Source organism: Canis aureus, chromosome 3 (genome assembly GCF_053574225.1).
Source record: "Canis aureus isolate CA01 chromosome 3, VMU_Caureus_v.1.0, whole genome shotgun sequence".
Lineage (NCBI taxonomy): Eukaryota > Metazoa > Chordata > Mammalia > Carnivora > Canidae > Canis > Canis aureus.
This window is the reverse complement of record NC_135613.1, coordinates 7,078,181-7,101,785: the sequence shown is the minus strand read 5'-3', so window position 1 is coordinate 7,101,785 and position 23,605 is coordinate 7,078,181. Positions and strand designations below refer to the sequence as shown.

The 23,605-nt window shown below is 56.7% G+C and overlaps 1 protein-coding gene across 6 annotated transcripts; it reads right to left on the bottom strand.

Moving 5' to 3' along the window:
- Positions 1–971: 971 nt before the first annotated feature.
- On the bottom strand, positions 972–17,062 carry RIPOR1 (RHO family interacting cell polarization regulator 1). 6 transcript variants are annotated; one of them, XM_077887253.1, is made up of 22 exons: positions 16,952–17,062; positions 9,345–9,471; positions 9,074–9,226; positions 8,826–8,904; positions 8,134–8,157; positions 7,999–8,052; positions 7,706–7,858; positions 7,535–7,598; positions 7,397–7,440; positions 7,193–7,318; positions 6,611–6,759; positions 6,407–6,536; positions 4,785–6,323; positions 4,579–4,700; positions 3,573–3,705; positions 3,170–3,305; positions 2,900–3,061; positions 2,474–2,632; positions 1,944–2,140; positions 1,771–1,854; positions 1,509–1,599; positions 972–1,362 (listed from the first exon to the last, which is right to left on the bottom strand). In XM_077887253.1, exons 2-22 carry the CDS (start codon positions 9,446–9,448, stop codon positions 1,265–1,267), a joined length of 3,801 nt encoding a protein of 1,266 aa, XP_077743379.1. In that variant the 5' UTR covers positions 9,449–9,471; positions 16,952–17,062; the 3' UTR covers positions 972–1,264. The 6 variants fall into 6 exon arrangements, 4 of the variants coding, with proteins under 4 accessions (XP_077743379.1, XP_077743387.1, XP_077743370.1 ...); XM_077887261.1 differs by lacking the exon at positions 16,952–17,062 and adding an exon at positions 14,373–14,636; XM_077887244.1 differs by lacking the exon at positions 16,952–17,062 and adding an exon at positions 10,306–10,454 and having other exon boundaries at positions 4,579–4,697.
- Positions 17,063–23,605: the final 6,543 nt, after the last annotated feature.

Below are 23,605 nucleotides of genomic sequence, written 5' to 3'. Positions count from 1 at the left end.
GCGCTGACACTGAGATACCAGAGTGGGCTCAGGGAGTGGTAAAGGCCCTGTTTTCCTTGCCCCTGGATAAAGAAAGCTCCAGAGGATGAGGGGAAGGGTAGACAGCCTGTTTGTCCAGCCTTGGGTGTGGGCCTCCCTCGGGACTTCTTTGGAACAGGCCTGCCATCCTGAAATCCCATCCCCGCCTCCCCCCCACCACCACCAAAACAGAATTCTTAACCTTCTGGGGTTAACACACTCACGTGCCAGGCACCTCTGGGAAGAGGTGAGACCTCTCCCTGGAGCCCTGCTTCCTGAAGCAGTGGTTGGCCTGCCGCTGGGGGTGAGGAGCTCAGGGTTCAGTTGGGTTTGTTATTACAGAGAGGAGAGGCAGCTTGGAGAGAGAAAAAGCTTGCTGTTTAGGGTCACGGGGGCAGCCATCCGTGTTTCCTGCCTCCCAGGCCTCAGCTCTTCCCCTCTGCAAGGATCTGTTCCTTCTTCCTATCCAGCCCTCAAGGAGCTCCCTGTGCTTAGCTCAGCCACCTTGGTTGGAAGCTGCCCAGGCTGGGCGAAGATCCAGGAGCCTGGCATTCCCTGACGGGGTTCTGCTGCCCCCTTCTGGCCAGAAGCTCCAGGTCCCACCACGCTTTCTCCTGCCAGCTTCCTCTGCCTCCAGGACCCTGGAGCTAGCTGCTAGGGAGCCAGCCATTCCTGGGACTGGCACCTCTGGGCTTTCTCTAGGACAATTCCGGTTTGGCTCCAGCCTGGACCCAGACTGGACCTCCTCAGTAACACCCTACCACCACCCTCTTCCTCTGCTCTCTTTTCCAACCCCAGCTCCAGCCTCTGGGTTCTCTTTTGCCTGAATTTCCAGGGCTAAAGCAGATGCCATTGTCACATTTGGGAGTGCAGACATACTCGCACCAGTGTCAGGAAGGGCCATAGACAGAGGATGCTGGAGCAGAGGGTCAGGATTGCACCAGGCCAGGCCATTAGGAAAGGCATGTTGCTTTTTTATTTTCTGTAAAACTCTGTAAATAAAATATAAAACCAAGGGATATGGTGGGACACTGATTTGTGGCAAGTGTGCTGAGCCGAGGCTGGGAGGCACTTGACTGCAGGCACTGACTCTACCAACCCAAGGGCAACAGAAGAATATATTAGATTTTAATTGGTGGGAATCTGTGGGGGAGAGGTGTCTGGAGCCAGCCCTCACCCTCCCTGCCAGTGCCTGGTAAGCCCTGAAAGTGAGGGGAAGAGGCATGGAAGCCAGTGGGTAGGAAATTTAGAAAGCGGTGCTGGCCATGCTGCCAGGCCCAAAGATGCGGGGCAGGGCGTCCAGTGATTCCTCCAGCCGTCGATGGGCAGACTGTCCCTCTTCCCCTGTAATAAGTAAGGATGGGATCAGGAGTGATCCTAGCCCTATCTGGGCCCTTGCATCCCATCCTGACACCAACTCACTCCAACTCCCACCAGCCAAAATGTTCCAGAACTCTACTTGACCCATATCTCCCATCCCCTAGCCTCACCACACTGTTGCAGGCTCTGCCGAGCAGCTTCCCTCACAGCTTCTGTGTCTGTTTGGCACAGATACACCAGGGGCTCAATGCCCTCAGGAGCCTACCAGGGGAGAGAAGATTGAGGTGGGCCCAGTGGAGCAGGTGGGAAAGGCCCAGGGCCCAGGGCTGAGGGAGCCTCTAGGGGTGTGAAGAGGGGGGGACAGGCAGCAGGGGTGTGAAGCAGGGGATGGGCTGGCAGGGATATGGGGGGGAATGGGTTGGTAGGGGTTACCTTGATGCAGCCCAGGGCCAGGCAGCCAGCCACTCTTGTCTGTATGTCCTCATCCTCCAGTTGGTCCAGGAAGCACAATAGGGCCTGGGTAAGTCGGGGAGGGCAGAGTTAGCCAGATACTGGGAGCCTGGAGCCCCAGCCTTTGCCTCAAGGAAGACCTGCCTGACTCTCACCCTTTCCCGAAAGACAGGGCCCAGTGACAGGCTCCGGAGCTGGGTGCTGACAGCAGCCATGACCTTATTGTTGCCATGGACCAGCAGGGAGCTGAGGGCCCGAAGCCCATCCCTTCGCAGCCGCCCCTCTGGTGCCAACCTCAGGGCCTTTAGCACAACAGCTTGGTCATCTGAGTTCAAATTCCGCACCAGTAACACTGAAAGAAGAAAGGGAGGGTGGGAACGAGGTGGAGCCTTGTGGGGTGGGGTCTTTTTTTTTTATTTTTTTTTTTTTATTTATGATAGTTACAGAGAGAGAGAGGCAGAGACACAGGCAGAGGGAGAAGCAGGCTCCATGCACCGGGAGCCCGATGTGGGATTCGATCCCGGGTCTCCAGGATCGCGCCCTGGGCCAAAGGCAGGCGCCAAACCGCTGCGCCACCCAGGGATCCCGGGTGGGGTCTTTTTACACTCGTGCTCACATCCACACCTCCACTCCTTCAGACCACCCACAGAGTCAGGCCACTTTGTGACCAGGGCCTCTGCCTCACCCTCCTCGGCGGTTTCGGTCACAAAGGCCTCCATAGAGGGGCTATCCAAGGCTTCAATGTAACTCCAGAACTGGAAGACGGTGAACTGCTCTCCATGGCCTGGCTGGGGCCTCCTGGGCAGCTTCTGCCCCAGAGCATCCTCCAGGAACTTGACGCACACTGTGGGAGGCAGTGCCGTGGGCCTCAGGGTTTGGATGGACCCAGACGCTTACAGGGAAGAATGCCCCCACCTCAGGCTCAGGTCCAGGGTCCCTCTTTGCAAACCCTACACCTCTGGGTCCTTTTGTGCAAAGGAGATAGCCTTCACTAGTTCCTCCTAGTGCTCAGCTCAGCACGTCTGGGTGGGCTGACCTGGCTTCTCCTGAGGTATCATCACTGGGGATCTGAGGGAGGAGGGCAGAGGGGGCAGGTAGGCGGCCCACTCACCAGCCTCAGCTAGGCCTGGCTGGCGCAAGGAAAGACGGGCACCATATTGATTGCAGAAGGTGAGAAGCACTCTCTCCACAGGGCAGATGAAGGGGCTGAGTCCCTCTGTGCACTGGTCCCAAAAGGTCAGGAAGCCAGGCCGAGAGGCTGAGAACTGCACCACTATGAGGAAGGGCAGACAACCATCAGCAACAGAGCAGGTGGATGGGCACACAGGCCTGTAGATGGGGCTAGGTAAGGGAGGAGCTTCCGCGCAGACAGGGCCTTTACCTTCCTGGGCAGAGGTGGCAGGGATTTCCCATCGCCTGCTAAGCTCACATACAGCCTCCAGCACTCTGGCCTCCCTCAGCAGCCGCTCCAGGGCCCATGCCTCCTGGCAGCGCAGGGGCCCAAATGTGCCCAGTTTCTGGAGAATAGGGGTGGCCAAGGAGCTAAGACCTCAGGAGAAAGACTGGGGAGGGTGGAACCCAGGGACTACAAGTCCTGGCATGCATGGCAAGGCGGGGATAGCCAGAGTATGGGAAGTGTTCCACTCAGCAAGAACCAAATGCTAGGGCCCTGGGGCAGTGGGGAATGGAAATCAGAGGAGGTATGGAGGGCCGGGATTGAAGTGCAGGGCTCCCTGGGATAAGGGGCTACAAAAGGAGGGTGTGGGAAATACCACTAGCCTCACCAGCAGGAGGCGGCTGCAGTGGTACAGATGCTGGACCAAGGCAGCGTCCAGAGCTGGACACTCCGTGCTGAGGGGGCGGGCACTGGCTAAGTCGAGGCTGTCCTCAGCCCCAGGCTCCAGGCTGTTTGGGGGCCTGAGAGAAAAATGGGGTCAACCACCCCAGGAGCAAGCATCACCATGTGGTCACCAGTATATTTTTATTTAAGGTCCCCCCCATCCCAGAATGGAAGAACAGACGATGTACAGACAGCAGACAATGGGTAAATTCATGGAAGACTTCCAAAAGGAGGAAGGGACTAGGACCAGCAGGTGGTAGCAAGGATCTCCAGGGTCTGTCTGCCTTTTACCACCTCCAGCTACAATGGCCGAGACCACTGGGGCTGGGGTGGGTGGGAGTAGGGTTGCAGGCGGGATGGTCTATGCAATGTGGACTGCAAGGGATTATGGCCCAAAGGGTGCAGGGCACAGGGCCCTAGCCTGGGCAGCAGCAGAGGAAGGAGGGGCTGGGTACAACCCTCAACCGGGATTTGGCAAAGGCCGCTCTGGGACAGAGAGCCAAGGGGCTGGGTTCTCCGGGCAAACCTGGGTTGAGACAGAGGGGATTGATGCTGGGGGACCCAGGGTGCATGGGGAGGCACTGAAGGGGCCTGTTCATAGGGAAGATCCAAGGTGAGGCCAGGGGAAAGAGGAGGAGCTGCAGGATCACCAGCTGATGGGGACCAGCAGGAGAGGCAGGCATTGCAGGGACCAGGAGGGAGGTGAGAAGCACTGGGGACACAGATGGGGTTAGAAACAGGCATCAAGGACACATGAGGACTACACGGACGTGGGGGGATGGAGTGAATACGATGCACACGCTGGCAAGTGCATCCCCTTCTGCCCACCTCCAGTCTTGCTGCTCTCCTTGTGTGCTCTACCTGGCCCCACCTCACCTGTTCCCCTTTCTGGCCTTTCTCCTTCACCTGGCACTCATCTTACCTCTTCCCCCTCACCTGGCCACCCTCACCTGTCTCCAGGACCATCAATGTCTTCATCTTCATCCTCGTTGAGGAAGCTGAAGCTCTCCAGGGCATGTTCCACAGTGATGCTAAGGCTGGAGGCCCGGCTGCGAGTCAGGCCTTGTCTCTGCTGGGGTTGTGAAGGGAGTCAGTGCTACCTCCCACTGCCTGGCTGCCCTCCCGGTGCTGCTGCAGCCTACCCGGCCCTCCTCACCATGAGCAGACTCTCCAGCCGGGTAACCTCCTGCTCCAGGCCCTGCAGCTCGGGGAACTGGCCACGATAGTCATCCAGGGCAGCCATTAGGGCCCCCAGTGCCTCTTCCAGCCTCCTATCCCCAGCCCTTCCAGCAGCCCCTGGAACTGGGGCCCGGGGGGCTACATCCGGGCTAAGGTCTAAATGCTGAGGCATAGGGGCTAGAGGTGAGGGAGGGGGACTTGGGCTTCGAAGGATGGGCTCTGGTGGGTCTGGGGAAGGACTTGTGAGCGGTTCCCAACTGGAACAGGCGGGACTTGGGTAGGAAGTGCTGGGGGCTATGGAATCTGCCTGAGTGCAAGGAGTGGAAGATGGGTAGCCGTAGGACAAGGTGTGGGTGCCTGGGAGAGTAGAGTCTGTGTTTGTAGAGGGGCTGGGAAGCATGGCATAGTCTAAAGAAGTGGAAGAGCTTACAGTTATAAGGGTGGGGCTTGTGACAGGATGGGTGGGGCTCCCGGTGTTCTGGACTGGGCCTTTAGCTTTGGGGGTAGGACTTGTGGTGTGAGTTGACATCCTGGCTTTGTGAGTAGGGCTTGTAGTGGTATGGGCAGGGCTTGCAGTGGTGTGGGTGGGGCTTATGGTAGTATGGGTGGGGCTTGTAGTGGCATAGGTAGGGCTTGCAGTAGTATGGGTGAGGCTTATAGTGGTCTGGGTGAGGCTTGCAGTAGTATGGGTAGGGCTTATGGTAGTGTGGACGGGGCTTGTGGTGGTCTGGACTGGGCCTGTAGTATTGGGGGTAGGACCTACAGCAGTGAGAGTGGAAAGTATCACTTTGTCAGTGGGTCTTGTAGTGGTCTGCTCTGGGGTTGTGGCACTGGGGGTAGAGCCTGTAGTGGTGAGTGGAGAGACCAGCGGCTTGTGGGTAGAACCTGTGGTAGTGTGAATGGGGCTTGGAGCACTGTAGCTAGGGCTAATGGCATTATAGGTAGAGCCTGTAGTGGTATGGGTGGGGTCTGGCAGGTCAGCAGTGCTAGAGTCTGTGATCTTGTGAACCAAGTCTAGATGTGCTGATGGTGCAGGGTCTGTAGATGTGTGGGCAGGGCCTGTTGTACTGAGGGTGGGGCTTGTGGCAGAATGGGAAGGGTCCACAGCAGGAGGGACAGGACCAGATTGCTCCCCATGGGTGGGATCTGGGTCTGCAAGCTGGCTAGGTCCCTGAGCTAGATTTTCTAGACCCAGAGCCTCCACTGAAGCCTCAGTCAAGGCAGCGTCCACACTGGCCTCACTGATGTGGCTCAGAGTCCGGCTGTAGGGGGCATGCCCATTGGCCAGGGCTGGGGCCATGGCTCCCTCTTCATCCATGGACCTAGAGGTGGGGGTCTCAGGCCTTCGGAAGGCGACTTGAATGGGCAGAGGTTCAGGCTGCTGCACCAGAGGTCTTGGGGCTGAAGAGTGGCGGGTAGTGCCTGAGAGCTGGGGGCTGGATGAGTCATCCGAAGATTCGGATGACAGGGACCACGCTGTCCCATTCTCCAGCTCCTCCTGCCGTTTCAGCATATTCTGGGAGAGAGGAAAGAGCATTTCAGGACCACCCCAGGAAGCCCCTGGGGGATGGTGGGGCCTAAGCCTGGCCTGTGACTCACATAAAAGGCTTGTTCCCGAAGTGAGGGCGTGTCTGGTGGGCTCTGGCTATAGGTGGAGAAGCGCTTGGTGACTGTGGAGGCCTTGTTGACAGTGGAAGCGGTTGAGGGCTGGTCATCCTTGTCGAAGGGGCTGAGGAGGGAAGAGGCTGTTAGCAGGTGCTATGAGCCTCTGGACCTATCCCCAAGCTGCTCAGCAACACCAACCTCCATGTGACTTCCAAGCTGAGCTTAATGGTGCCGAGGTCATTGATGTCCACAGCCACAACTTGGGGCAGGGCAGCAAACAGGTCCTTGGTCTCACAGGAGACACTGCCTACAACCACGTGGTTGGCCAGACCCTTCAGTTCTGTCACCTATAGCCAAGAATGCATCATGAGGTCACAAGGGTGTGGAGGTCATGAGGTTGTGGGAAGTCAGACATCTGAATATGCATAGGGATTATATAACAGTCACAGGATCCCGGGGTCATGAGAAGGTTGTAGGGACTAGAATTTTCTGAGTGATGGGCCCATGGAGGATTGAAGCAACCTGGGAGGATGGGAATCGCAGAGGTCTGAATTTGTAGGGTCACTGAGGTCATGGGGTCACAGCCTCATGGGCATCCAAGGGGCCCAATATTCACATGATTAGATTATGAGGAAATCACAGTCATGAAGGTCACGGGGGTCACAGAGCCATGAAGACAGGTGGGAATTACAGGGGTAATGATCTTAGGGTCATGAGGGGTTCACAGGGTTAAGGAGTCACAGGATCATGTTGTCCTGTGGGCCTGGGCAGATACATCACCTTGATGGACAGGAACTCTGTGAGCAGAGGAAGAAAGACGGTTTCCTCACTGTCCCACACCTGCTTTCCGCTACCCTCAATTCGGCCCCGTAGTTTCCAGCGCTGACGCCCATATTTCATGCAGATCTAGGTGAACAGCCAGGATGAGGCAGCCCTTGGTGCTGTGACCCTCCCATCCCAGCCCTTCCCTGCACATTCTCATACCTCATACTGATCGCCCACACACAGCCTGGCAAAGCCAGCCAGCCCTGGGAGTGGAGGAGAAGGAGATGAGCCATGTCGAGGGGTCTCAGGTACACAATTCCCTCTCCCCACCACCAGTCTGTCCACATCACTGAGTACCTTTCATTCGGAGATGGAACTCGCCCAGCTGTGCCTCTAGCTCACTCTCCAGCAGACACATGCTCTGGGGGGGGGGGGGGAGACACAGGGACAAGAGGGGGTCAAGAACAGTGCCCTGTCACCACCTCTGCTATACCCTGTGCCTTTGCCTCATGGACACCCATCTCTCACCTCTGTGTACTCGCGATGCCCTCGAGTGGCTTCAGCCAGGCTGTCCCGGGCCTCACGGCTCCCTGGAGACCCAGTGCTATAGGCACGGACCATATTGTAGGCACCATCCCGGAGACGACGCTGGACACAGTATGCCTCATATAGCTCGTCAATCTGGGCAGATGAGTGGGGTGGTAGTGGAGGAATTGAGACTCACTGCTGGGTTTGCTCACCCAGGGCTTAGCTCCCCCCATCTCCCTATGATACCAATCTACCGCCTCAGTTGTGTGCACACATGCATGCTGCACATATACCTTGCTGGCATGGAACTCCAACCGTCGCAGGAAGCGTTCAATGGACTTGACTTGCTGAGGGAGAGGTATGTCAGAAGGGGCCAGAGAACCAGAGCCCTTCACCCTCCCCATGAGCTAACCCTTTCCAACACTTACCTTGTCCAAGTCATACAGGAAGCCCTGCAGGGGAGGATGAGAGGAGGCACTTAGGAGGCACAGGAAGTATTCCAGCAGGGGCATTTGTCTCCCCAGACCCATGTAACTCCTCTCCTACATGGCCTTCCTCCCCCTCATATCATAGTCTACAAACATTCCACTCAAAGCATGGACTGACCCACCTTCCCACATGCCTGGCCTTTGGTGGATGCTAGTGACATAGGGGTCCTCAAGACCCTTCCCGTACCACTCCCCTGGCCCACTCCCTTTCCTGCAACCCCTAGGAAGAGGTTCCCTCTACCAGAGAACTCCTATTCTTTAAGATCTAGCAGAGGTGTTTCATCCTCTGGGAAGCTCTGACCTGTTCCAGGGAAGAACCAAGACTTTCTATCAGTACTCTACACTATAGTCTTCAGCTGTGCATGCCTGTGGGAGTCTGACCCACCCCACTGAAAGCTCCCACGGGCAGATACTAGGTCCTAGGCAGGAAGTGTACACAGCCTGGGGAAGGTGGGTCTAGAAACCTGCCCAGCCCCAGCCTTTCCTGATATCCTGTTTTCTAGTCACAACTGGGCTAAGTCACCCTAGAAAACAGCCTAGATGTCACAGACAGCTCCTGCTACCCGGTTGTCCCTCATGCCACCAGGGCAAAGAGCAGTAGTCCAGGGCATTCTTGCCAATCCTTTACTCACCAGGCGAGAATTCCTCTTGGACTCCCTAATCTGTCCCTGGAGTTTCTCCTGCTCCTGCTGGTGCACTTCCAAATAGGCCCTGGGGAAAGGGGCGACTACAAGAATTAGCTCACCTTCGCAGCCTCCAGCTACCCAGGGTACAGGCAGCAGGAAGAAGATTACGAGGCTGGGGAAGGTTCCCACTAGCAGAAAGGGGATGAGGGCTCAGGGAGGGATCCTGGGATAAGGCACTGGGAGGAGTTCCTTACGTCAGGCCCTGCTTGAGCGCAGTGTACACCAGGTCCAGCCGCTCAGGCTGCGGGACCTTAGGGGCTGGGTGCGCCACAGAAAACATCCTGGATACTCGGGAGAGCGCTGGGGGCTTCCGTGGGGGCCCCGGGGGGCTGAAGGCCGGGAAGCTCCTGAAGAAGAGGCTATACTCAGAAAGGTACAAGAAGGAGTCCCCCAAGCCCTCACTGCACACCCAGCACCAACCCCGTCACACTCTCTTGACCCCATTAGCACCCCTCTGCTGCGTACCTGGGCCCCCGCTCGTGGCTGCCGAGGACGCCTGCGAAGGACTGGCTCCTATTGACCCGGGCGCTGAGCAGGCGGCGCTGCGGCCGCACCGACAGGGACATCATGGAATGAGTCCGCGCGGGGCTCCCTGGGGGTGGCGAGGGCGGGTGTCCAGCGCCAGTCCGGCTTTGAAGCCCCCTCCGGAGGCCGGGCCTCTGTGCCAGTCCGGCCGGACACCGCCTGCCCCGGGAGTCCGACAACCCTGCCGGCCCCAGCGCTAATGACAGGGCGGCCGGGCGACTCGGCCTCGGACTCAGCGTGGCCTCGGCCCGGCCCCGCTTCCTGCAGAGGTGCAGGCTCCGCCTGTCGCGGTGCAGGAAGGGGGGTCGCGCGGGGACCCTCCCCCGGCTGGGAAGGGGCAGGAAAGGGGCGGGGCGCGCGAAGAATGTGCGGAAGCGGCTGTTTACCCGGGGGCGGGGCGGGCTCCCCAGCCCGGCCCCCGGACTCGCCCCCCACCGCCCGCCGCCGTGACCAGGCGCTCCCGCGCCCCCACCCCGCGAGGCCGCAGGAGGTCCCCGGGCGGGGCGCACGCCGGGAGCGCAGCGGAGCGGCCCGGCAGGCCCGGCAGGCCCGGCAGGCGCGGGGTTGGCTCTCGCGCCCCGCCCGCCCGCGGAGACTGCTCCCCTCCAGCCCCCACCGGCTCGCAGGCGCCCGGACGCCAGAGCCCTCCCAGCGCCCAGCAGCCGGGGGATTCCCGGAGTGGGGGGCAGTGCCAAGAAGAGCCCTGCCTCCTCCACTTTCCTGTGGCTCCGACCTGGAAACTGAGTCACAGATGGACGCCTTCGCCCGCGCCCTTAGCGGGAAGGGATCCTCCGCAGACCCCCGCCCCGCTCCGGCGAAGCACGTGCCCCTGGCCCCCCGAGTCCGGCCCACACCCCCCGGGGCCAGCCCCGGAGCTTTCGCGCCCCAGGCCGGGTCCTACCTCTCTTCTTGGCACTCATGGTGGGTCCGGGACGGCTCCCCACCCCCCGCCTGCCCTCCCGCCCCTGTGTCCCTGCAGGCCCAGGGCCACTAGGCGCTGACCGAGCTGGGCTCCGCGCTCGCTCCCAGCGACTGCGGCTCCGGCTTCGGCTCCTCCCGGCGCCGCCCCCCGCCCAGTTCCTGCCGCCTGACTCAGCCAGCCGGGATGGGGCGGGACCGGCTGGACCGGGGGGGCGCCGGGGCCTCGGACTGGCCGGCCTCCGGGAGGGGTGCCTGGGGGTTCCCTTGGGGAGGACACTGAAGTGGGTGAAGTGGGTCCTCTCGAGCGGGGTTCGGAGTTTGGGAGTTGAGCGCGGCGGTGAATAAGGAGGGATAAACAGAATGAAGAGTCTGAGTGGAGGCTGGATTGGATGCAGTGAGGATAAAGAGCTCATCGAGTGGCTGCAGAGGACTGCTGAGAGAGGGCTGAGCGCACAGAGGGCTGGGAGGTGGGGTTCTGAGTATGTGAAGACTGGAAAGTGGGGCCGAGGGAGTAGAAGAAGGGCTGTGGGTGTGGAGTGGAGGGCAGTGTCAGGCACTGAGCGGGAGGGGTCTGGGAGGCTGAGAAGAGAGATGGGCTAAAAGTGGGGGACGGGACAAAGCTCATGTTATGTGTTGCTACCCCAAGAAAGAAGCAGAGAAGGAACTGGGTAGAGTCACAAAGCCCCCATCCACAGAGGGGGTGCTCAGTCCAGACACACGCCGCAGTACCCCAGGCCCTAGGGAAGAGGATCAGGTCCCACTTCCTAGCTAGCATCTCCCTTCTAGTAGAAGCTGCATCCTGGGATGAAGCCCCATCCTTCTGGCCACCAGCTCACATGGCTGAGTTCCGCCCGTGTTAGCCCTTTCCTGCCCCCAGTATCTTTTCCTTCAATTTCCCTCATCCACTCCAGCCTGCATAGAGGCTACTATCCTCCGGGTCTAGCAGGCATTGGGAGGACTGGGTGCTCCCCCATCCCATAAATACTCCTGCTCCTGTATGCTCAGTTCTGCTTACTTCCTCCCCAAGAGGCTGGGTGGGCCCAGGGGTCAGCACTGCCAACAAGCCTAGAGATTCAGATGCAAGATGCCCAAAGGCCCAGTTTGAGAAGTGCTATCCTCCTCTCTCTCTTTGAAAACCAGGTGCTGTGCACCCTATACTAGCAACTATGTATTCCTGTGGATTGCTTGCCCAACACTGGCCTTTCTGCTCCCATTAGCCACCCTCCACAGAACATCCGTGGCTCTGGAATGCCCCCTTCCTAAATTGCAATCACACTGACTCCAACCTTTCCCTAGTATCCCCACCTTCCCTGTCTTCTACCTGAGACCTCTTGAGCCCTCCACTCATTTATTCAACTATTCACTGAGAAGCAACTCTGTGCCAAGCATGTGCCAGTCACTGGAGATACAGCCCAAATTTCACAAACACCATCCTGCACAGAGCTCTCAATTGGCCTCTGCTTCCTTTCTCTCTGCCAGCTGCCTTCCACCTTCTCTTCCCTGCACCTCCTTCTCCTCACCCTAGATCCACAGCCACTACTCCATCGCTCACCTGCTACTAATATGCCTAGAACTTTGTGCTTCTCTCCTTCCTAGCAGAAACCAGTGCTAGGCAACCCAGCTCCCTGCCCTCTCTGTGCCTGCACACACTGGCAGGAGCTGCCAGAGGTCCTCACACGGCAGCTGAGCTGGAACCACAGAGAGATTCTCTGAACCTCATCCAGGCTCTCATTTCCCACCTGGGAAATCCTCATGTGTGGCCCTCCTCATCCTTCTTCCTTCTCACAGACGATGAGTGTTTCAGACTTTCTCCACAAGCTTCAAACAAGCTCAAATCACTCCCACATAAAAAATGAAAACAACCCTGGAAACCACCCAAATGCCCATCAGTAGATAATAGAACCATATACAGCAAAAAGAATAAACAATATAAAACTGCACACAATATGGATGAATCCTACAGACATAAAGAAGAAGCAACACCACAAGAGAGAACATGTATATTGTTCTCTTGATATATAGTTCAAAAACATGCAAAACTCATCTATGGTGATAGAAGTCAGAATACTAGTTACCTGAAAGGGGGCACAAGGGGGCTTCCGGGGTGCTGATAACATTCTATATTTCCTAACCTGGGGTCTATTTCCTGATCCTATATGAGTGTGTTCCCTTGTGAAAATAGGTTGAGCTGTACACTTAAGACATGCACCCTCTATGTAGGTATATTTTAATATAAAGTTGACTTTAATAACTCCAAAATGAAATGACCCCTTTGTGGACCCCATGTCTCCTCCAGGGACCCCACCATCGCCTCCATTTGGCCTTTTCAGAGTCAGATTTCTTGAAAAGATGTCTACTTCAATTTCCTCTCCATGACCGCCCAGTTCTCTTCCCACCCACCACTCCCCTGACTGGTCAGTGACCTCCCTGGTGCTGAATCTAGTGCCCAAGGTTGAGTCCTTATCTCGTGCTTGATCTCAGTAAAGCTTTTCACTTTGCAGCTCTCTTCCTCTTCTTTGAGCCCTTCCTTCCCTTGAATTTCAAGAGGCAGCAACATGTTCCTGGTCTTCTACCTCTCTCTCTCTCTGGCTGTATGTCTTATTTTCCCACAAATCTGTCTTTCTCATCATCCGGAATGAGCCTCATCCTCCTTACTCTTGGGTTGGGTACATCTCCCACACCTCAATGCCATCTAAATGTTGCCAGCTTCCTTATCTCTTCCTTGCCCAAACCGCTCTTCTGAGCACCAGGCCTCTATATCCAACTGCCTGCTTGTTGCCTCCCCGGAAGCTGAGTGACAATGCAGAGTGAGCTATTAGAAAGAGCTGAGCTTGATGTCCCCAAGCTGAATTCACCAATTTCCTTCTCAAACCTGAATCTCCCCAGTCAACCTCTCTGTGCCAACCCCACCGCCTCTTTACCCAGTTGTTCAAGACAGAAACTAGGAATCATCCTGGATGCCTCTGTCTCCACTACCCCCACATCTACTCAGCCACCCACTCCTGCCATCTCTGGAATCTACCCCCTCACCTCCACCCCCACAGAATTCAGGTCCAAGCTGGTACCGATTCTCACCTAAACCCCTACTGCAGCTTCTCAGTGGGCTCCCTGTCTCAAATGTAACCCGTAACAATCCATTCTTTTTTTTTTTTTTTTTAAGGAAGCTCTGTGCCCAACGTGGGGCTTGAACTCAAGACCCCGAGATCAAGAGCTGTGTGCTCTACTAACTGAGCCACCAGGCACCCCCCGCATTGTTTATTCAATAACAGTCATCTGACAATGCCAAAAACAGTGCTTTGTCAAATTCTTTCTATAGGCCAGGCACTGTGCTTAGTTAACAAACACCATTTCGTTTAATTCTGGTAACAAGCCTATAGGGTAAAACCTATCAGCCTCAACTCGCAGATGAGAAACCTGAGGCTAACTGGCTGTGTGACCTCTGGCATGACATTTCTTAACCTTTCTGGGCTTTAGATACCCCTCTGTTAAATGAACATAGTAACAACTGCCTCCCAGGGCTGTTGGGAGTCTGAAATGAGCTACTTCTCTCTCTAGGGTGTGTTTGGGGAAGGGAAAATTGTCCCTGGGGTAGGGAAGTTGGGGTGGACACACTACCACACTTTAAGCACACAATAAATATTAATTGCTCTTATTAATAATCATTAATCTGCCCAAGATTACCCAGCTGGTAAGTGGTAGGGCCAGGATTCAAATCCAGATACTCGGACCCCAGGACTCTAAGTCTTTAACATTCCTCTAGTTGACGCTTATGAAACATCCATGGGTAACCCCCAACCCGAGGGATAGAGCCTAGATTCTCTGACATGACCCCTAACACCCTTCGGCCTCTATGCCTTCCCTTATGTACCTTCAACCAGTCCTTCACTCAGTCCCCTGCTCCTCTCATGGTCTTTCTAGTCCAGCTTCTATGACCCTCTCTCAATGCCTGCAAGGCTCCTCAGCCTTTGAGCAGCAGCCTCCACCACTCCTGTACCCTTCTCCCATACTCTCAGCCTGAACAACTTCCCCTCTTTTTTCAAGTCTTACCCTATGACTTCTTCCTCCAGAAAGCCTGTCCTGGGTTGGTTCCCCCATTCAGGCGCCTCATAGCTTCCTTCCTCTGGTCCCTAAGACCACATAGCTCAGTTGTCAGTTCTCCTTTAGCATCTGTCTCCCAACCGGACTGTGAACTCTGGGAGCAGGGGCCTGTTTGTGGGGTTGACTGCTGCGCCCTCTGGGCCCCACACCAGGGAGGTGAGGGAGGGGGCTGAGTATGAGTTGGGAGCTGAGTGAACTGGGCTGCCCGGACATAGAAAGAGCAGATCCTGGGTTGTTGAAAGGGTAGATTTCAAGTCTGTGCCCACCCCAGCTCCCCTACCTTGCATACAATTTTCCTTGTCTCTTCCCCACTTTATATCAGCAAGCAGGGTTCTGCTCCCTGGGCATAGGGCAAGGTGGGGACCCCTGGGATTCTGGAATTGAGTGGATAGGCTAGACTCAGAGTAGGCTACTTGTCCTAACACTTTTCTTTCTCTGACTAGAGCTTTGCTATCACCAACTCCCTAGTCCCACAGGGATCAGGATATGTAACTGCCGGTCTGCACTCTTGCCAAATGACCATCAGAATATCCACCTGAGTGGCCATTTCAGGGTGTGGAGAAGCAGGATCTTCCCTGCTGCAGGGGAAAGAAAGAGCCGAACCGCTTTGAGCGAAGGCCCACCTTATTTGGTGAGGGCTGAATGATAGGAGCCAGGGGACTCTGGACTAAGGCCAGCCCTGAAGTCTGTTCTGGAGGTGGGAAAGATCCCAGATCCCAAAGGTTATGGTGCTTGCAGCACAGCCAGCTCCAGGCAGAAGGGAATGGAACCCTGGCCGCCTGCATGGCCCCAGATTCCTCCGCCCTCAATACCCTCTACGCCAAAAGTGGTGCGCTTGCGTGGGCCGGGAGGTCCCAGCACCTGCACTGCCCAGCTCAGCGGTATGCCAGCCCGGGCCAGCAGCCCAGCCAGGAGTCCCCGGTTCAGCCCCGCCCAGGAGCGGGGCTGCCCCAGACCGAGGTAAACAGACGCTAAAAATAACCCCGGCAAGGGGCGCCAGCTAGAAGAATGGGGTCCCTACCGAACCCGTCCCGGTCTCCATGGCGACTCCCCCAACCCCGGCTGCTGACGTCATGCCGCAGCTGCCTGGGGGGGAGGGGGCGCGCACGCGCGCGCGCACAGCCTGGGACCCCCCACCCCGGAACCAGGCGGAGGCGGCCGGGTGGCTTCACTTCCTGCCGGCCCCCTCCCTGGTCAGCTGGTCACATTCCCGGGCCGGCGGCGCCCTGGAAGGCTGGTGGCCTCCCTTGGGCCGGGCCTGGCAGGGCCCGGAGTCCCCAGCAGCAGCGAGGGGCCAGGTTGGCTGAGCTGCGCCCTCCTCACCTGCCTGTCCACCCTGCGTGCACTCAGCCTGGCTCCCTGCGTGCTCCCCTCACCCTCACCAAATCCAGGCCTCGGTCTCTGACTGGTGCCCCACAGAACCCAGGATGGGGAGGGTGGGTGGAGTGGAGGCCAAGCCAGGCCTCCTTGTCCCGCTGGAGTGTTTTGTACCTCATGCTAATTCTTCCCCACCTCTACCCCCCATGCCACAAAAGTGGTAGCGCAATGGCAAAAATTCAGGGCTGGTTCTGGTTCCCACCTCCCTGGGCCAGATGTGTGACCTTGAGAATGTTACTTCACATCTCTGGGCCTGTTTCTGCATCTGCCAGATTGCCATAATCCTCAGAAGGCTGTGCTGGCGTGAATGCGGCAGGCCCAGGGGTAAGGTCCCACACATGGTGGCCGGGCACCTTTATTGTTGTATTTGCCATATTAGACTGCACACGGTAGCGCTCCGCTAGCCAGTCTGGACCGATTTAGAATCAATCCAGTACAACCCGCTGGGAAGGGTCAGTTCTGGAGGCTGGACTCAGGCCTCCACAGGGAGAGGACGACAGAGGGTGCCGAGGGCAGGCTTAGATCCCTAGCCTCGGTCAGCAGCTCCTTCCCCGAAACAGTTCTGCAGGGTGCTCGAGCCTGGCTGCTTGCAGGGACCCGCAGCAGCCTCCTATTCCCAGGGACAGGGTCTGCTCCCCCGCCAGGCTGGGGCGATCATCTCCAGCTTCAGCCGTCTGGGGGAAGAGCCCAGCCAGGCCAGGAATGGCCACCTCCGGCCGGGCCCCAAAGCCGCTTAGGCCGGCCGGTGGGGCCCGGAAGATTAGCTCATCTCTGAGGCTGGCCTGCACCCCTCGTCGCCCCCTCCCCATTCCCAGCCCAGCCTCCCCGCCGAGGACGGGGGCTCCGGGAGGGCGCCCCTGCCAGCGCCCAGGCCCGGCCCACCCCAGAGCCCCGGGCAAGGGCCGCTCCGGCCTGGCCTCCCGAGGGTAGAAGGCCCAGAGGCGGCGGCTTTTGTGGGCGTCCTCGGCGCCCGGGGGGGGGGCGGGGGGGAGGACTCGCGGCGCGCGGCCCGGCTCCCGGGGATGGGGCGCGGGGGGGCAGGGCCGCGGCCGGGGCGGCAGACCCGGGACCGCTGAGGAGGCCCCCGCACCGCCGCGCCCCGCCCCGCCCCGGCCGCGCCCGCGGGCCCCGGAAACGTTGGTGACACTCACATGGCTGCGCTGGGCTGCGCGGGCCTCGCCCTCTCCGTGCGCTCGTCCGGCCCCGGCCTGGTCGCGCCGCCGCCGCCGCCGCCGCTGTCGCCGCTGCCGGGCCCGCCCCGCCGCCCGCCGCCCGCCGCCGGCAGCCCTCTCCTCCCCGGCGCGCCGCGCCCCACCCACTGCGCTCCCGCCGCCCCAGCACCCGGGAGGCGTCGGCGGCTCGCTCCGCCCCCTCGGGTAACGGGGCCGCCAGTGGCCCGCGGGGTCCAGCGGCCCGCGGGGAGGCGGGGCCCCGGAGGGCGCGACGGCGGTGGGAGTTCTCAGCGCTGGATCCGCGGGAACCGCCGCCGCTGGCAAAGCCGGTCCCGCTCCTCCCCGCACTGACCCCAAGCCGGGTGCGCCGCCGGGAGAGCCCCGCTCGCCTACCCCCTTCTCACAATCTGTGTCTCCAGAGATTTTCAGGCCCTCCAATCTGTGACCGCCTGAAACAGGTCCTGGAGCGGCCACTGCTGGGTTGAGTTGGTTGGAGGAAAGGATCTGGGTCAGTTTCTGGGAGGGGAACCGTGGGGCCTGGAGCGTCGCCATTGGACACCTGGCCGTGCATTCACCCCTCGTGGGTTCTTGGCTTCTGGGGAGCCTCAGGCCTTGTTTGCAGAGCACGGCAGGGGCTGGTACGGGGGCTTGGGGTACATGTTGGCCAAGTGGGCCAGAGCCCAGTCCTTCCCAATAAAGGGACTGGAATACTGCCTCGAGTGGGTTAAGGTGCAGCTGAGAGCTCCGCGCCCCCACCCTTCAGGTTTCACTCGGCAGCCCTTCACCTTTAGAGGTAGCACAGACATACCCAGGAGTAGGCTGAGGGACTTTAAGAGGTTCCTGAATACCTGCACCTCCCAAGGTTGGTCTACACAACCCAGAAGTTGTGGGGGGGCGGGAGGCAGAGGCATCCTCTCCATCACCAGCTCTTCTTCCAAGAGACACACATCACTCCCTCTCCCAGGTCTCCCACTTCCCAGTCCCTCCTCTTTGCCTTCCTTTGCAGCACACCTTTCTCTATAGACCTTGAACCTGGGGATTGCTTTCAGGGACAGGGTTCTCTTTCTTTCCCCACCCTATAATATCATCCAGTCCCAGGGCTTCCATCCAACCACTGCTGAGCATCCCAAGCTGTCCTCTGTGCTCAGCACCCTCTTCTATTCTACAGCCTCTGAATGACCCACTAGATCTCGTGACTGGCCCTGAGGGACTCTTCTTCCTTCCTCTCATCTCCGCAAAGCACTGACCTTCACTCAGATTCCCACCTGAGCCAGAGGTTTGGCCTCCCTGAAGCTCTCAAAACTGGCACATTGGTCCTTACCCACTCTGAAGTCATCTCCTCTGCAAGGCATCCTCTGACCACCTTCTCTGACAGCCTCTCCTTGTGATTCTCTCCCTCCATGTCCGGTGACTACCTTCATGTCACCCATCACTACCAGGCAGCATTTGTGCCCATGTGTGCTCATGTGCCTAAACTTGCCTCACTGTGGGTCTCTAAGTTCTGTGGGGGCAGGGACCATGGAAGTCCTCATCACCACTGTCTTTGGGTCATGATACCAGTCTGAGAAATGTTTATCAGATGATGGGGTGCCTGAGTGGGTCAGTCAGTTAATTGTCCAACTCATGATCTCAGCTTAGGTTTTGATCTCAGGATTGTGAGTTCAAGCCTGGTGTTGGACTCCACACTGGGTGTGAAGCCTACTTAAAAAAAAAAAAAAAAAAATATATATATATATATATACACACACACGCCTGAATGGCTCAGCAGTTGAGCTCTGCTCAGGGAGTGATCCTGGAGTTCAGGGATCAAGTCCCACATTGGGCTCCCTGAGGGGAGCCTGCTTCTCCCTCTGTCTGGGTCTCTGCCTCTCTCTCTCTCATGAATAAATAAATAAAATCTTTAAAAAAAGTATATATGTACATATATTTTACATATATATATACTTATTTATTTACTTAGATGAGCCAGTGAATGAATGAGTAAATGCATGAAGCATGACATTCCCTCTCCTACCCCCACCTTCATTTAGCCTTCTAGTCCTATTGATCCACCTCCAAACATGTTTCAAGTTCATTCCCTCCATGTACTGCACCTCTCACTGCAAGTACTGTTTATTAATTAATTCTACAAACACCCACTGAGTACTTAGGGTTGGGCACCTTGCTGGCTCCTGGGGTGGAGGATGCCTCTGGCTGGCTCCCATGCCATTACTTGGAGCTTTGATGAGGCAGCACTGATTATAGGGCCTCACCAGAGCACAATCTGGAGAATTCTTTCTTATTCTGGAATTCTATAATTCCACTTCCAGAAAACTTCTACTTTTTTTAAGTAAACTCTACCCCCAAGGTGGTGCTCAAATTCACAACCCCAAGATCAAGAGTCACATGCTCTATTGACTGAGCCAGCCAAGTACCCCGAAAATTTCCATTTTTAATGGATGATTCACTCACTTCATAACCACTCTGTTCTGTGTGTGGTCATGTCTCTGCATGGTCACAGTTGGTACCTAGGCTTGGCCCACCATTTTTTATGGCTTCCCTGCCTCCACTTTCATCTCCTACAGTTGTTCTCAACAGCTAGGTTGATCTTCTAAACCATAAATCAGGGGATCCCTGGGTGGCTCAGCAGTTTCACGCCTGCCTTTGGCCCAGGGCGCGATCCTAGAGTCCCAGGATCGAGTCCCGCGTCGGCCTCCCGGCATGGAGCCTGCTTCTCCCTCTCCTCTGCCTGTGTCTCTGCCTCTCTCTCTCTCTCTCTCTCTCTGTCTCTATGTCTATCATAAATAAATAAAAATAAATTTAAAAAAACCATAAATCAGGTCATACTGGCTCCCCATTGCCCTGAGGATAGGTTCAGACTCTATAGTCGAGCCTCTAAGACGACTCAGAAGGTCTGGCCTACGGTGACCTCACATCTCATCTCCCATGCATCCCACCAGCCTTTGTTGCTCTGGTTCCACTGTGCCATTCTACCTGTGGCTCCCAGGGCATGGTCCCCATGCTCTGGCCTCTGCTTCTTCTCTCAGCTTCCCTTCTACTTGGGTTGGTAAAGGATTCAACTGTCACCTCCTCCAAGAAACCTGTGTCCTCTGGCTTCCTACTCAACCCTTCTGAGCATGCACTACTTCCTATTGTCCTTGTCTGTGAGCAGGCTTGGCTCCTCATCCTTGTGATCACCAGGACCAGGCATGTTGGAGCTGCAGTGAGAAAATGGGACACCTGAACCTTCAGCTTGTCCTCTCCCCTTGCCTAGGTGCCCTTGAAGGAGGGATAGTAGCTGAGGGCTTTGGGGTGTTGGAGGCCTTTCAGACTTCTCAACAACAGTGAGGCAGGTGAGGAAGGACAGAGCTGAAATACATTTTACAGAGGAGCCACCTGAGGCTCCGGGAAGTCAGGGCCTTTCCATGCTCCTGTGGTTAGGAAGGGGCAGAGTCTGAGCTCCAACTTAGCTCACTGAGCCGAATGAGTTCCACCCTGTCAGCCATGGTTCCCCGAGCACATGCTCGGCTTTGCACCAGCTGAGAGCCGGAGCAGGACACCAAACCATCGCCATTTCTAACCATGAGCACCATGAGTTAGAAAGGACAGTCTCTGGCCTGAGAAAAGTCCCCACAGCGAACCCCAAGTCCTCGCATATGGTGTAGCTAGTTCCACTTTTGCAAGTAATGCCGTTCAAGTCCCCAAATCCAGAAAAACGGAAGCTTCCCTCACCCCACTCCACAGCCTCCATAGCTACAGCTATCTGACATGCAACTTCACTGCCCCAGCAGAGTAGAAGCCCGCCCCCTACTGTGCCTGTGGCCACATGCCTTGGACAGTGCGCAGTATTCATTCATTGGCCAGAAATTCCCCACGCAGAGTCTGCTGCATGCTCAGCCCCTGAGGGACCAGACGTGTTGGGGGAGGGGCGTTAACGGTAAGTCCACTAGTCCCCACTCATGGGGACTCACTGTCAATCAGGGCGGGTACCTCCCTGAGTCTCTGTACCTCTGTGTCACCAGTGTGTGTGTGAGAGAGTCCCTGAATGGTGGGGGCAGATGAAGGCTCAAGAGGGAGGATGTCAGGGCTTTTGGTTAGGTCTGTACCTGCCACCAACCTCCACTCCCCTCCAGCCCCAGGCTGGACTCTACTGCCCATTGTGTGTGTCAAAGGACAAGGGTCCTAGCTTGACCACTGTCACCTCATTGTTTGTTGTTCGTGGGGCCGCTTCTCTTTTCCTTTTTTTTTTTTTTAAGGATTTTATTTATTCATGAGAGGCACACACACAGAGAGGCAGAGACATAGGCAAAGGGAGAAGCAGGCTCCATGCAGGGAGCCTGATGTGGGACTCGATCCAAGGACTCCAGGATCATACCCTGGGCCGAAGGCAGACACTTAACCGCTGAGCCACCCAGGTGTCCCCTACTTCTCTTTTCTGATGCTGTAACTGAATCCATCTATTCACCCATTAAAACTGCAATTTGAAGATGCGCTCCACAAATTAATAATCAATACAATGCAAATATAAACAAGAAACACTATTTCTTTTTATGATTCTGAGATTGGAAGTGAGGGATGACATGTGAGTGGACACTCTCAAGAGTGGGAATTGGTTGGAGGGTTTAAGAGTAGTTTTTGCAGTATGTTTCAGGATGTCAAGGGCAAACTCCTTTTTCAGTTCCACTTCAAGAAATTCATCCTGAAGAAAGAGTTGCACAGGCAAGAAAAGAGCAGTGCCTGGGGATGTTGATTACTGGCTTGCTATTAGGGATAAGGGATGGCACAGTCCACGTGACCATCAGCAGGCGACAGAGTAGGTGCACATATGCCTGGAGATACTCTGTGGCTACTGAAAATGGAAGTCAGGCATGGATCGAACACCTATTATGTGCCTGGCATCATTCTGGATGCTGGTGGCACAGTGGCAGACCAGACAGGCAAGGTCTCTGCTCTCAAGGAGTTTACACTCTGGCCAAAACAGATCATCCTCATGTTAGCACCTAAGTACGGTGACTTCAGAGAGAGGAGGGAACTGGAGAAAACAACCAGGGTGATGTGATGTCAAGTGATGGGGCTGAGAGGCTACTTTAGTAGCCTTTTAGCCTCAGAGGGAAGGCCTCTCTGAGTCAAGAACTGAAGGACAAGAGGAAAATGACAGGAAGCAAATGACCCAGGGATGCCTCTGTGGTTGAGTGTCTGCTTTTGGCTCAGGGCATAGTCCCAGGGTCCTGGGATCAAGTTCTGCATCAGGTTCCCCGCGGGGAGCCTACTTCTCCCTCTGCCTATGTCTCTGCCTCTCTCTGTGTGTCTCTCATGGATAAATACAAAAAAAAAAAAAAAGAAGGAGGAGGAGGAAATGACCCAGAGTAGGGGTATTCCAGGCCCTTCCAGAAGGAACAGCAGGGCAATGGTTTGGAGGCAGCAATGGGCTTGCTTTGTTGTATGTGAGTCATGTGGGCTGCAGCAGAGGGAGCAGAGGTCTGAGAGGTGGCAGGGTTAGGTCAGGGTAGGGTAGGGAGTGAGAGTTTCATATCTCTCAGCAGGGAAAGGTGCTCAACACAATAAATACAGTGATGTGAGGAATGCACTAGCACAGCTGCCTGTTTTCCTGCAGTGGGAGTCTCCTCAGGGCAAACCCTGCATCCACTGGCCACAAGAGCCGTCAGGACTTAGCCCTGGTGCCAGCTGTGGTTATCACCTCCAGGCATTGTAATTTCACCTGGTTTTATTTTTTCTTTTGTCTTTACTTCTATAAAGAATGGTTTGCAATGAATACATCATTATTTTCAAACACAACATGGCCACCACTTCTTGAGGCATTACCAGGCCAGCCCTGGCACCTAATAGGCATGTTTCTGGTCTAAGGTTGCCAGGCTCCACAGGTGACTCCCCTGGGGACTCTGCCCCAGGCAAGGTGGGGCTTTTGCTATTGTCCCCAGTTTTGGCCTCCAGGGGAGCCTGTGAATAGTGGCATGCTGGGGTGGGGTGACTGTGTCCCACAGGCTGGGCCAGGCGTCCTTCCTTCCTTCCTTCCTGACAACTTTCTCCCAAGGGACAAGTGGGAGGGATGTCCACGCCTCTCCCAGATCATGGGATGAGCTGCTCCCCTGGGACCCTTTCAGGCCAGGCCCCTTGCCAAAGGCTGCGGTGAGCAACATGTAGCTTATTTCTGAGTTCCTACCACTAGGAGAACTGTGCTGACAGATTTGGAGGGCACTGTAGTCGGGAGGGTCCCAGTCACCCTGTATGTGGTCACACACACACCCTCCCCCCACCCCAAGATGATCTTAGGGCGCAGGATCCCGGAACTGACCCCCATCTGGCCCCAGCCTCTCCTAAGAAGTGCAGCTCTGGTCTTTGGCGCCACCGTCTGGGAAGTATCCACACTGCAATCAGACGTTCTACAAAATACTGCCCGGCTCCAGGGGGCACCCATCGCCCCAAGTCCTGTTTTTGTGAATGGATAGCCCCTGGAGGGGGTAGCAGCTCTCCTCACACTCAGACTCTCAGACCTGGTGGCAGATCACCGTCACTGGAGCCTCAGCACCACCATTCCTCCACACTCCGAAGCCTCTCCGCTCCCTGACCCTCCTCCACTTCCCAGTCCTCTCTGCCTTTGACCTGTTCCATGTGTGTTGAATATACAACATCCTC

Coding starts and splice junctions, on each gene's coding strand:
- RIPOR1 (XM_077887243.1), bottom strand. Junction 7,319..7,396: donor GTGTGGGCGATCAGTATGAG/GTATGAGAATGT, acceptor CTGTTCACCTAG/ATCTGCATGAAATATGGGCG. Junction 6,324..6,406: donor TTCGGGAACAAGCCTTTTAT/GTGAGTCACAGG, acceptor CCTCTCTCCCAG/AATATGCTGAAACGGCAGGA.